Source organism: Theropithecus gelada, chromosome 2 (genome assembly GCF_003255815.1).
Source record: "Theropithecus gelada isolate Dixy chromosome 2, Tgel_1.0, whole genome shotgun sequence".
Classification (NCBI taxonomy): Eukaryota; Metazoa; Chordata; class Mammalia; order Primates; family Cercopithecidae; genus Theropithecus; species Theropithecus gelada.
The window spans coordinates 72,735,356-72,749,341 of NC_037669.1; the positions used below are offsets into that span (position 1 = coordinate 72,735,356).

General features: G+C 39.0%; 1 protein-coding gene and 1 pseudogene across 3 annotated transcripts in view; both read left to right on the top strand.

Moving 5' to 3' along the window:
- SUCLG2 (succinate-CoA ligase GDP-forming beta subunit) overlaps nucleotides 1–13,986 on the top strand; it is a 283,115-nt gene that overhangs the window by 253,613 nt on the left and 15,516 nt on the right. The window contains exon 10 of one of the 2 annotated variants that reach the window (XM_025377166.1): nucleotides 9,774–9,894. In XM_025377166.1, the coding sequence (XP_025232951.1) occupies nucleotides 9,774–9,894 (121 nt within the window). Of the gene's footprint in view, nucleotides 1–896; nucleotides 1,331–9,773; nucleotides 9,895–13,986 lie in introns of those variants that run through there. The other variant, XM_025377168.1, reaches the window with a different exon arrangement.
- LOC112619213 lies at nucleotides 3,112–3,737 on the top strand (annotated as a pseudogene). The gene has a single exon (XR_003118190.1). The product of XR_003118190.1 is annotated as a 60S ribosomal protein L12 pseudogene (transcript).

The following is a 13,986-nucleotide window of genomic DNA, read 5'->3' on the forward strand; positions in this document are numbered from 1 at the left end:
CTTAGATTTAAGGAAACAGGTCCTTGTTTTGGGAGGAAGTATGGCTTTATAATTTGTATGGTGCAGTATTCACATTAGTTTTTAACCTGTTAAGCTATACCAGTATTCCTAATGGAAGATGTCTTCATTCTCTTTAGAGCTGGAAGTCTATATTTAAATTTTTTGCTTTACATATACCTAAACCTACATAATTAATATATTCTTGGTGGTTATGCAGGATGTGAATTGGATTTCTTTACTGCCTGATCTTTTCTTTGTAAAAATTATTAAAGGAGGGGCAATGTTGACAGGCTACACCGTTAGTTATAATTATGTGTAATTAATATGTGTCATGTAACTCCAAAGTTAAGGAAACAAATATATTATACACTTGCATTGACTCTTTCCTCCACTTCCATGACAGACATTGTTAACAGGTCAAAGATCTCTGCCATGGAACTAGAATGTGCCCCCATCATCATTCTCCGAGCAGCCACGTACAGAGTTACCATGCCTTCCAGTGGCCATTCCACTGCCTGATATCTAAAATCTGTATTGATGATGATGTCTCACCATTAGAATTTTTATGACCATAATTTCAAAGAGTATTAGTGGCAACAGTATAAATTTCAGTGTTTCAGAAATGGGGAGGAGGAGCTATCAGTCTGCAGAGAGAGGTCTTGTTAGGAACATCTGTTTCAGCTCAGGACAGAGTTTAGTGTTTGAAGGCCAGGCCCCACTCTTGTACCTTCATGACCCCTCCCCAGCCCCATCTAACTAGGAAATGCAAACCATGAGCTCTGGACAACTCTTTTATCAGTAAACAGGAAATATCTTTATTTGTAAAGAACTAAAACCCATTGGTCCACAAACCTATAAAAGATATCTTACAAATCAAAAGATTGATTTTAATTCAGCAGCAAAATTTGAAAGCAAGAAATACTTGGGCACCAGAATACAGGACTCAGAAGCATGTCCTTGAAGCTTGGAAATAGGACCAACATGGAGCTGGAACTCTTGACTAATCTTGGGAGTCTCTGATTATAGAGAGACTGCCAGAGGGAGTGGAAAGAACATGGACTTTACAGTAAGACTGACTTAGTTTAAATCTTGACTCCATTGCCTACTGCTGTGTGACGTTTAAGCTCATTGAGTTTGTTTATTTACCAGGGAAAGTTGAAATACATAATTTCTAGCACCTAGGAAAATTAACACTCAATAAACCTTAATCCTCCATACAATTTTGCTTATTCTAGCAAGGAGTAAATTCTAGAATGTAAGTAAAGTGAAGAATATAGGAAGAAGAGAATAAACAGAGTAAGGACAGATTAGAGTCTAATTAGACCCATTTCCCTAGGTTCACCTGACTGCTGTCAGAGGTCAACCTGAATAGAAACTTGACTCTCCAACAAGTTACTGTCCCCAGAGGATCTATCCATAAGATGTCGTTTCCATGCTCTCAGTTCAGAGAAGTTGGAATAAAATGATTGGTTCATCTCAACTGATGAATTTAAAATTCCCAAATCTTGTTTTGTATTAAGGGTGTTGTATAAGACATTTCCTTTTGATTTTGAGATTTTCGGGCAGGATCGTGGACTCACTAAAATTATTTCTTTTTCCCTTGGAAGAAATTAAAAGGGCAGAGTGGGAGGGTATCTTTCGAGGAATGCTATTTTTCACATGTCAATTTTAGCTATTTTGGAGGTATATGAATTGCTTTATTCCAAGGATCGTGGCATTTGAATTCATACGAAAGAAAATAATTTCAAACTCCAAGAATATACCAAAGGTAGAAATGTGAGCCTGAGCAGCTTGCCAGAATTTCAGCAGAAGGCAAATCTGGTCCCAATCGAACCAATCTGTTGGTTTATTTGTATTATTACAATAAAGCCCAAGATTGAATTCCTCACCTGAATCACTTCCTTATTGACTGAATCCATTTAGACTCCCCTCTAATTTAGCAGAGTATTTTTTATTAAAGCCAGGCATACAAACATCAATTATCCAAGCTGCATCTCATTTCCTTCACCATTTATTTTCCTTCATTGGCTGCCAATGGATTAGAAGACATGATTAGAATTCATCAGGAAAATAAAAACAACAAAAAAGAAAGAAAAACGGTTTCACAAAAACAGATGCTTAAACAAGAGCAACAACGTTCAGAATTAAAATAGCTTGTGATTTTTTTTAAAGTCCTTATCTTGACTAATATAAACATGCTTGCTTGATTTTTATCAACCTCGTGCTGCTGCAGTGGGACTAAATTAGCATTCCTGATTGGAATAGGAAAAGACAAAACCTAATAGTTGCACTTACTGTGCTTCTTGTATATGCTACAGTATTTCAAAATACAATGCAGTACTTAACTATTTGCAATAACCATTGCCAAGTGGCTGACTTACTGTGAAAGTTTTCTATTTGTTCACTTCCAGTCAATGTCAGGGAGGAAAAAAGAACAAAACAGAGGCTTTCCTTCTATGAACTTGTTAAGGTAACAGGTTTTGTTTTAAAGGAATGTTATTAAAGTTGGTTGGACTCCTTTATGTAATTGGCCACCACTACTTCCTGGGTACCTTAGTGTTATCACTGATGGCAAGAAAATAACACAACAAAGAGAGACAACGTAATGTCTGAAAAGTGTTATCAAAGATACATCAAATGACACAAAGACGGAGGGGTGATGGAATACTTGCGGTGAATTTGAGGGGAAATGAACCAAGTCACATCTATGTCAGGTTGGCAAACTATGATCTGTGGGCCAAATCTGATCCACCACTTGTTTTTGTAAATAAAGTTTTATTGGAATACGACCATGCTCATTCACTTACATATTGTTTGTCTATGATTGCTTTCATGCTGCAACAAGGGTAAGTAGCTGTGACAGAGACTGGCTCACAAAACCTAAAATCTGTACTGATAGAGCTCTTAAAAGAGAAATGTTGTCAACCCCTGGTGGATGTCAGTGGCTCCCCTATCATTACCCAGCTGTTCCTGACTGCCCTGCATGTGCTGTAGTGAAACAGACATTGGTTTGAACTATAACTGCTTAATAACTAGGAGACCCTAAATTTTCTGAGCCTCAGTTTATCTATAAAATGGAGGTTAAAAATACATATATAGCTCTCGGCTTTCGGCTTGGAGGGGGCGAAGGTGCAACTTTCTTCGGTCGTCCCGAATCCGGGTTCATCCGACACCAGCCACCTCCACCATGCCGCCGAAGTTCGACCCCAATGAGATCAAAGTCCTATACCTGAGGTGCACCGGAGGTGAAGTTGGTGCCACTTCTGCGCTGGCCCCCAAGATTGGCCCCCTGCATCTGTCTCCGAAAAAGGTTGGTGATGACATTGCCAAGGCAACGGGTGACTGGAAGGGCCTGAGGATTACAGTGAAACTGACCATTCAGAACAGACAGGCCCAGATTGAGGTGGTGCCTTCTGCCTCTGCCCTTATCATCAAAGCCCTCAAGGAACCACCAAGAGACAGAAAGAAACAGAAAAACATTAAACACAGTGGGAATATCACTTTTGATGATATCGTCAACATTGCTCGACAGATGCGGCACCGATCCTTAGCCAGAGAACTCTCTGGAACCATTAAAGAGATCCTGGGCACTGCCCAGTCTGTAGGCTGTAATGTTGATGGCCGCCACCCCCATGACATCATAGATGACATCAACAGTGGTGCTGTGGAATGCCCAGCCAGTTAAGCACAAAGGAAAATATTTCAATAAAGGATCATTTGACAAAAAAAAAAAAAAATACATATATAAGCTTATTGTAAATTCATTGTAGATGCTCAATAAATGTTAATTTCCTGCCTGACCTTACTACAGTCTATGTAGGTGTCTTAAAACCAAAGACTTCTCAAACTCTGTCATGGCATTTGCTCTATGAGGCTCTGCATGATTTGCGAGGGGGCCCATCTCGTTTCCATCACTCTACTTCTCAGGCCCCAGGAACCTGATACTCCAGATTCTGTTCAGTTTCTCAAATGCACCACACTCTTTTCTGTCCCTCCACCTTTATACATAGCATTCTCTTGTCTTAAGATACTTTTCTCCCTCTCTTAATCTTGATCTACTTGCCATCTTCTGGACTGTCCTTCAGACTCTAGCTTAAATGTCTCTGCCTATGAGAGGCCCTCCCTCACCACCTAGTGTAATATGGGTCTTGTCCCACTACTCACATAGGACCTAGCATTTTCCTCCCCTTCATAACTATTATCATGGTTTGCAGTTTTAGATATATAGAACCTTTTTGCCTAATTTTAAAATCTTTCTTGCTGGCTTAGCTACTGACTACAAGCACAGGGCCCATAGTAGGCCCTGAAGAATATATATATTAAATTAATAATTCTTTTTATTGAGCAATCTTGCAATTTTTTATTTCATTAAGGGGAGTCATTATCATGTTGAAGAAAAAGCTGAATTTGTTAGACTGACAACGTACAGGCTGCATAATTTGACACAAGTTGTTTTTACCCCTCTGAGTCTTGGTTTTCTCATCTGCGAAAGGGAGGTAGGTGATATCTGTCTCACAAGTGTATGGCAGAGTTGGCTGTGGTAATGAACATGAAGAGACTAAGTCAGCACTCATTATAGGGCTTCTCTAGGTTTGCTGGCTCAGAAGGATATTTGACAGTAGATAAAGCTGTGACCCCTTGATTCTCCCAGATCTTCACCTCAATCTGGGGATGATTGTACCCACCTCCTGTGATACTCATGTGTTAAATGTGTTAGTACACATACAGTAATTAGAATACTGAATACAACCTGCTAAATGCTTTAGTAACATTAATTATGGTTGTATTTGTGATTGCTATTCATATATCAACTCTTAAGGACCATGGACACTTTGCCTTAAAAAGTACACATTTAGACAAAAATTCTATAGACAGCTGCGAAAAATTCACAATTCCTCTGAAACTCACAATCCTCTCCTGAATACATATGGTGTGCACTAACATTTGCCATTATCTGAAACTCATAGCCCTATCCTGAATGCATGTGCTGTGGGTTACCACTTGCCATTGGAGGTCTTGGAGGCCATATCCTGTAGGAGCAGGGTAGCATTGGGATTTAACTACTATTATCCCCCCAAAATGTTGTGTTTCTGAATTCACCTGACTGGGGAATCCCTAATGTTCATCAGATAATCAAAAGGATCCATGTTCCAAAGAAGAGGTTTAGTATTGATTTTTGTTGGTTTGTTTATTTGGGCAGCGGGGATGATGTTGACAGAAGCTTGATAAATAGCAAGGGCTGTAGCTGTTCTTTTTTCAAAGTTTGGTTTTTACTTTTAATTGTGGACTAAAATCTGCAGCTAGAGTGTGTTTTGCAAAGCAAAACACCCACAGACATTTGAAAAATTTGCACGTGGACTGCCCGACCACCTGCACAGCTGCCAGCACAAACTTGCCTTGGGATCAGCTGTCTGGGGTCTGGGGACCTGGGCCCTGTATCTGGCACTTCAACTTCCTCATTAGATGATCTTTACTTTTGTGAAACAGTAAATAGCAACCCTCATAATTGTCACCCGAGAATTAGAAAAAGCCTCGGTTCCCAAAAGCACTTGGGATCTTCCGGGAGAGTCTCTGGGTACTTAAATAGACCTAACACTGAATTCTTTAAAAAAAAAAAAAAATTCTCTTTGCCAGGGGGCTGGGGGAAGATAATTAAAAGTTACTGTTGATAACGTCATGGAACAGCAGTTAGTAGTTGTAAAATGAATGAACATGTGAGGCACACATTGACAATTTGACATGCTTTATAAATGCTAAATAATAATAATGATGTCACGAGGCTTTCATTTTTAAACTATCTTAATTTCATTCCCAGTTTGAGATTGCAGATTACAGTAGTTAATTATAGAAATTGGCCCAGAGTTAAACCTTAAATCAGATTTCCATTAAAGTGCATGACTGCAGCAAATTACTTTACAGTAGGAGAGAAGGCGAGAATAGCATAATCTCTGGTTGAGTGGCATCTTCTCACCACCCAGGGTGGTGACTTCCCTCTTAGGGTGCTGTGGTATATCGTGTGTCCTAAACAATCCCATTTCCCTGAGCTAAGCAGCCTGCGTATTTCTAGGTCTTGTTGCTCTTCTTGTAGAAATCTCAATTACTTTGTTAGTATTGGTCATACTCTTTCTGCTCCTCTATCTTCCTCATGACTTCTCACTCTCCCTTTTGCATTTTCTCTCTCTCTCATTCTTTTGCATTCTCTCATGGCTTCTCTTACTGCTTCTTGTTCACTCATTCTCTTTCTCACTCTCTCTCTCTCTCACCCCCATGCTCTCTCATGGTGGTTCTGTATTTCTCATTGTCTCTCATGCACTCAATCTCCTCTGTCCTTCTGTTCCCCTCCTATAACTTCTCTTCTGCCTTTCAAGGAGGCTACTTTCAAGACTTGCCTCCACCCAGTTCTAAAGAAGGAAGAGGCTAGGCCTGGCGGCTCACACCTATAATCCCAACACTTTGGGAGGCCAAGGCAGGAGGATCAGTAGAGGTCAGGAGTTCAAGACAGCTGGCCAACATGTCAAAACCACGTCTCTACTAATAATACAAAAACTAGCCAGGTGTGGTGGCAGGGGCCTGTAGTCCCAGCTACTCGGGAGGCTGAGGTATGAGAACCCGGAAGGCGGAGGTTGCAGTGACTCAAGACTGCACCACTGCACTCCAGCCTGGGCAACACAGTGAAAATGTGTCTCAAAAAACAAATAAATAAAAAGGAAGAAACAAGAGGATCCAAGTTCCCATCCCTGGCCTCTGGCACCTGACAATCTCGGCCTCACCTGTCTTATCTTAAGTTACTTCACCATTCAACCATTAGTTCCTCAATAAACTAAGTTGGGTGACATATCTGCCTTTATCCTGGCTGCTCCCTTTATCTCAGATCCTGCTCTTTTTTTTCTTCTTGTCTACTAGACCGTCACCTCTTCCAAAAATCCTCTGTCATATCAGCAGCCTGCATCACTGCCTCTGCACTGGTCTTGGCTGTGTGAGACCATCTGTAGACCCTGTATTGTCATTGCCAGTTTATTGGTCTGGCTCTCAAACTAGTCTTTGAATTCTTCCCTGAGGACAGTGATGATATTTTATCCTTCTCCATATCCCAAGAACTTAATTCTGTACCTGGTACAAAGGAGATGTTCATCAGGTGTCTGTTGAAATTAATTCATTCATTGTTAAACCATTATTCGTACATGATTATGCCATGTCATGGACTGTGCTGGCTACTGATCATTAAAAAATGGAAAAAATACATAATCTTTGTCTTAGAGAAGCACAAAGATGATCCAAACACGGGAGTTGCATCTTGGGGTTGGGGAGAGGAACGTAAGAGGAGAATCAAGTACATTGGAGAACAACAGCTATTCATTTCTCAGTAAGTCTAACAAAGCCATTTATTCCTCTGCAGTTAGAAAAGAAGGCTTTTCCTGGGGTTCAGCACCAACTAAAGTAGTTGAATTTTAGGCACAAGTGGTTGTATGAAGAGTGTCTATTTTTAACGTCGGACTCTTAATTAAACACGAGATACTGATACATGAGAGACTTATGGGAACTGATGCCAATTGAGGCAACACTGATTCACAGCTCCTGTTTGACATTTACTCCAGGGACTCACCCACTAAGTAGAGTTGAATCACAGGGTCTCAAGCCCCTTCTGTCCTTTTCGCTCCTATCCCTCACTCCTGCCTGTTTAGGTGAATTCACATAAGATTATCATGTGAACTATAATCTATAAAATGATCATAAAGCTTTAGATGGGTTAAACAGAGTCAGTGATTCTAATTTGATGAGAATTCCCTGAGAAGTTGACATCCGAACTTGTCCTTAAGGAACGTGCAGGCCGGAACATGGCAGAGGCATGCAGGTGCCAATGTGTGTTTTACTAGAATGCCAAGTTCCTCTGCACAAACCTTACTGAGCCTCAGCAGGTCCTGAGTTTCTATCACAGACCCCGTGGAGTCATTCTTGCTCCTGAATGTTTTTCTTCTATTGTTCTGGCAAGTTCCTCTCCATCCCACAGTTATTTGGAAACTGCTGCTGTACCGAGTCTCAATACTAACAGCATTTAATAGCTGTCATTAGAAAGCAAGCTTCTGCTTACCAGTCGGCCTGCTGTGAATGGTAATGGGAGATTTCTTTTTTGGGAGTAGCCCCAATCTCTAATTGGTTTGAAAAATATTGTTCATTTCTTTGATTCTTAAGACATTACCTTTTTGTTGAACTTCAATAAGTTTGTATTTCCATTATATTTAAATTCAGCATGAGCTGCAGTCTACTGAAAAAGGTTTTCTTACTTGCTCTCTAGGTAACCTGCCCACTTTCATCACTGCTCGCTGAATAAATGCATGTGTAAATATCCATTAAGTACATTTAAAGCCATGTGGTAAACATTTCACATGTATTATCTCATTTAGGCCTTTCAGCATCCTGTGGGCTAGGTCCTCTTTTTATTCCTGTGATACAGATGAGGAAATGTTCAAGAGAGGTTCTGTAAGTTGCCCAAGGTCCCAGCCCTAGCAACTGACATCAATGAACAAATCAGTAGGCAATCTAGGGGGCTGACTTTGGGCCTGGCCACAGCCACATGACAGCTATGTGACCTTGGGACAATATTCCCTGAATGTACCCGATGGCTTTCTCAGCTAGAGAGTCAACCTTCACCGTACCTTATGAATAGGGTTCTGGAAAGGCTCACTATAAAAAATAAGGATTTGTGTAATCCACTTTCTAAACAGTTAAATGCTATACAAATGTAAGATATTCTCTTCTCATATGTTTAGTGTAGGTAATTTAACACACTGAAATAATGGGATTTTTATGCAGCACATATATATATGCTTTACAATTAGTGTGGCATAATTTAATTTTGACTCTATTGTTGGAATTTTGATGCCTCCAGCTTGATGAATAGCCATTTTTCTGTGGGTGTTATCAATTAATCTAGGTAATGAATTCTCTTCATTATCTCGTTCTTCATGTTAATTATACAGGATTTTCTGATGCCTATTTATCAAGTCAGGACAAGTAGAGTTTGTTTGTTTGTTGATTTTTTTTTTTTTTTTTTTTTTTGGCCCACATGCCTTTGAATATGGAATATGTACAAGCAAGTTAACATGACGGGTTTACATTTACATTTCTGAGAAGCTCCAGTCAGTAGCTTGACTTTCCTTACATTGTTACTTATGCTATAAGCTTGCATCTCCTTATTTCAAGAGTCTTTTTCTTAATCAAAAAGGTTACTGTCTAAGATAATTAAACTATCCCTGATTTTTGAGAACATAACTTCTAGCATATCAAAGAGGTATTAAGGAAGCATGAAAACATTTGAATCTTTTTTACCTTTTAATACAAAACAATAAATGGTTTCTAATTTTGAAATATTGTGTGAGGCACCATGACATATAAAAATGTAATTGTAAATCGGGAGGAAAAAAGCCTAAGTGCAAGAAATTTTAAATGATACTACTTATAAAAAGAATAGACAATATTTTCAAAAAAAAGAAGACATTATATAATAGACAAATGAATGATGATTAAATTCATTTTGAGTTCAAAAGAGTGATTGATGGGAAAATTTGGTAATGTTATGTTGTGATATTTATTAATTCATTACTAATATGAGCTTGCTTAACATGTTATCGGTCTTTTTTGTATTTTGTGCTCTGTTTAAAACAAAAACAAAAAACAAGGAGTCTTATCTTACTGGTCTCTATTATTTAGCCAGTTGTTTTTGAGACTGTTGGCGATCAGCATTTTGATGGGTAACTTTTTATTTTTGATTTCAGGTTGAAGCCATCCTTGTCAATATTTTTGGTGGTATCGTCAACTGTGCCATCATTGCCAATGGGATCACCAAAGCCTGCCGGGAGCTAGAACTCAAGGTGCCCCTGGTGGTCCGGCTTGAAGGTGAGTCATGGTAGATTTCCGCTGTGCCAGTACCCTCTCTCCAAGATCAGGTGACCAGCATGTTCTGGATTCACAGACTTCCTAACAGAAGGAAACACTGGATTGTATAATATGAAACAAACGCGATACAGCAGGATTTCCCTGGGCCTCTAACAAACTAATGTGGGTTGTAGCTCTCCAAGTATGGCAAGTGTTATGATTCTCCAGATATCCCAAACTTACTTCAGAGTGAAAGCCCTTTTATTTATGAATCATTTTATGAGATTAGTGTTTGGGGAAAAACACTCTGAGAAATGTTTCTCTGAGAATTATTCATCATAATTAAGGATCCAAAAAAACTTTCATTTTTTGGCTTATATTTGTCAATATTTACTTGATTTAATTGATAAATAAATTTAATAACTGAAATTTCTTGGAATTTAAAAAATTCTTAAAAAATAAATTGTATATTTTTATAGTATTTTTATATATCAGTATGTATTACATATTTTGTGAAAATAACTGTTTTTAAAAAGTTTTAGTAAGAATAATGATATTGTTTTACAGGTTTGTAAATCCTTTTCACATCTAGATTATCTGTATCTACATAAAATGTTATAACATGTTTTGGTTGAAGTATATGAAGAAAATCTGGCCTCAGAGACATACGTATTTTTCAAAAAAAAAAAAAATACAGACAGAGTAGTTTTGTCTGTCTATGTGTTTGTTTGTTTGTTGCCCAGGCTGGTCTTGAACTCCTGGCTTCAAGTGATCCTCCTGCCTCAGCCTCCCAAAATGTTGGGATTATAGGCTTAAGCCACCACACCCAGCCAGGGGGAGTTTTTAATGCTCTTTTCATATAGTTTTGAATATTCTTTGGTATTACACTAAAAGTCTATAGCTAATAGTTTATTGAAAATTAGTGTCCATGTGAAATCTGAAACTATCTCGATGAATTTTTCATATTCCATTAAAACCCGTTGATCTGTCTTATACATTAAGTGAGTTTTATCCATGCATGGTTCAAAATCATTCATTGATTATCCAGAAATTTGTGATTATGCAGATCTTCCAAAGGTTGTCTCATTTCAATGTACAATATCAAAAAAAAAAAAATCACATGCATTAATATTACCACCATCATATCAGAAAAGCTTTTTATTAGGAAGCTGTTAAGTTCACAGGGCAGGTGCACATTGTCTAGAATTTGAATTTCACTTTATAGTGCAAATTGTATCAACCACAAGACAGTTAAGTTGTTTTCCTTGATGGGACAGACTCACTTCACTCATGTTTAAGAAAATGTCTGCCAACTAACCAAGTCAGAGCAACTGTAGTGTGTCAGTCTTTATTCCAAGAAATTTCATGGAATTACAGCATTTCATGGAAAAGCGAGCAGTTTAGCTTGATACCCAGACGATTGCACAAACACTTTTCCTCACAACAGTTCAGGATGCTGCAGAAGTGCTTTATGTGTGTTTATCATTTGGTCACAAAGAGAATCAAAAAGATGTGTACTCAAGGGTTGAGGTTTAGTGAAATAATTTTTTTTTTCTGTACTGTGAGTGTGTGGTAGTAAAAAGTACTATGATCAGTCGGGGTAGTGGTGCATGCCTCTAGTCCCAGCCAATCAGGAGACTGAGGCAGGAGGATTGCTTGAGCCCAGGAGTTCAAGGCTGCAGTGAGCTATGATCATGCCACTATACTCCAGCCTGGGCAACTTAGCAAGACCCCATCTCAAAAAAAAGTACAATGATTACTAGCACAGTATGGTGCCACTGCCTTGATTCCATGATAACATGCCAGCAGTTTTGCCTGCCATTACTTTCGACCTATCAGTACAAATGTCAACATAATATTCTCTTATTGTTATTATTACTACCACTATTACTATGAAAGCGGTTTTTACCTTAAGGAGCTCCCTGCAACCCCGTCTAAAGTGTGTTAGGACGTTTTCTCTAAGGTGAGGCAATTGATGACTAACATGGGATAAATTTCAATTACTCACATTATCCTAGGGGTAAAATGAAAACCCAAAGGGCCAAATATAGTAGATTATTTACCTGGAAATTAATATATTAGATCTAAGAAAGCTAACCTAACTAATACTTTGATCAGGTCCTGTGAGCCTTTGTCTAATGTTTACGTGTGGTAAAGTTTAAGCATTAAGAAGTGGTTCTTAGACAATGGAGGAGATTTGAGGCTTGATGGCAGCGTGGGCTTCCCTCAATGTCTTATTTGGTCTAAGCTGATGATGATGAACTGAACACCAGGAGGAAGGGGGATCTGCAGGGAAAATGGGGAGAGGATGTGAGTGATAAGGCAGGAGAGGTGAAATATGTCACTGTGAAGTGAAACTGGTCCCAGTAAGGACACGTCCACAGGGGATAGTGAAGGAGGAAGGAGATGCAGAGGTAAGTGGGCACTGGTGAGGCAGAGAGCAAAGTGATGAACAGGGCATGCAGAAAATACAGACCTGGAGAGTAGGAAGAGAAAGGACAATGAGAATCAAACATACAGAAGAGCAGGGGCATGCACTGACAAAAACATCAGACCCTCCTCCAAGAGCCATGTCTCCAATGACAGCAGCATGAGAATGACCTCGGAGAGGCTGGGGGTGGAGGTGGGAAACAGGTCCGTCTTACCTTGCAAGGGGACAGGGCTTGAATAAAGAACAGAAGATGGAATATTAACTCCGTACAGAGCACACGTTGGAAACAAGCACTGGAGAGAATGCCTAAATCCAGAAAAGTGCAAAGAGGCCAGGGGACATCATCAGACACAGAACGGGACCCTGGCTTGGATCTGCATTCACCCTGCCTAGAACAATTAATTCCACCACTCAGCCAGGCGCCCCTGTTCTCCACGTATTCTGGGTGTTAGCGGCAAACCTTGGTCTCTAATACTCCGAATGAAAATGTTTTCAAAGCTACTCAGCCCAGAGTCAATCTACCGAGGCTGCCTTTTTGATAGGAGGTAAAGGCATTATCACTGCTCTCATTTCTTTGTCTTAGAACCTAGCGTAACTGAAGACTTGAAGAATGAATAGCCACCAAGCCTATGGGACACAGCTGAAAACTCTGTGACTGCCTCTAAACTCTTTAATATCCATAGGTTTCTTTCTCTCCTCCAGCAGACCAAAGGATCACATACCATCCTGTAGCAAATAGGAGTGCAAATTGTGACCTTCTTAGCATACCGAGTCCATGCTGAAAAGGACACGATTTGTACTCTTCTATTTGTGGCTCCAATTTGTCTGTATTTCAGAATCCAGGATAAGAAAGTGTCCACCCAGAGGAGGTACAGTGCCTAGTCAAGAAAGCGAAAGACACAGAATGTGTTTATAGTCACAACAACTTTAGAGAGAGGTTAGGGAATGTTAGAGAGATTGGTAAGAATGAAGGGGGTGGGATAATTGTTTTTAAAGATATTTGGCAAAAGAAAGACAAAATGTTTATGTTGCTGAAACAAACCTTTTGGTATTGAGTGGAAAATAAAATTGAGAAGATTTGGCTAAGAGAAACGGGATCCAGTCTACAAACTATCTGGAGGTTTATTATTAGTATATTAAGAGCTCAACTTGGAATCATAATGCACACCTGAGAAACAAGCAAATTTCTCTTCAGAAATATCTGAGACATAGAAGTTTCCTCCAGATTTAAATGGGACAGTAATAAAGAAAAATGAATTCTTAAAAAAATTATTATATGATGTTGGTGGATTCTGATAAAGAACTATAAAACCACTGAAAACATTTTGTATACTGTGTTTGGTTGGCCAAAACGCTTTGTACACTGACTGTATAGAGCTGTCAATAAATGCACATTTCTCAACAGTTTCATGGGTCGGGCCAAGTTAACTGTCTAGGTAATTTTTATGCCAAGTTTTGTATACATTTCAAAAAGGAAAAAAAAAAAAAAACCTCATTTCAGGTAATTTGTTCTTTATTCATACCAGAAACAATTGGTTACAAAGGCTGAATTTCCCCCAAATATGTAGCTGTTCATTTCACCCAAGAGTCTTTTGAATAAAAATAATCCTCTGTCTCAGTTGGTGAGTTCTATTCTGATAAGGCAAGTAAATACATGTAATTATAAAGTTACCATTTTCAAA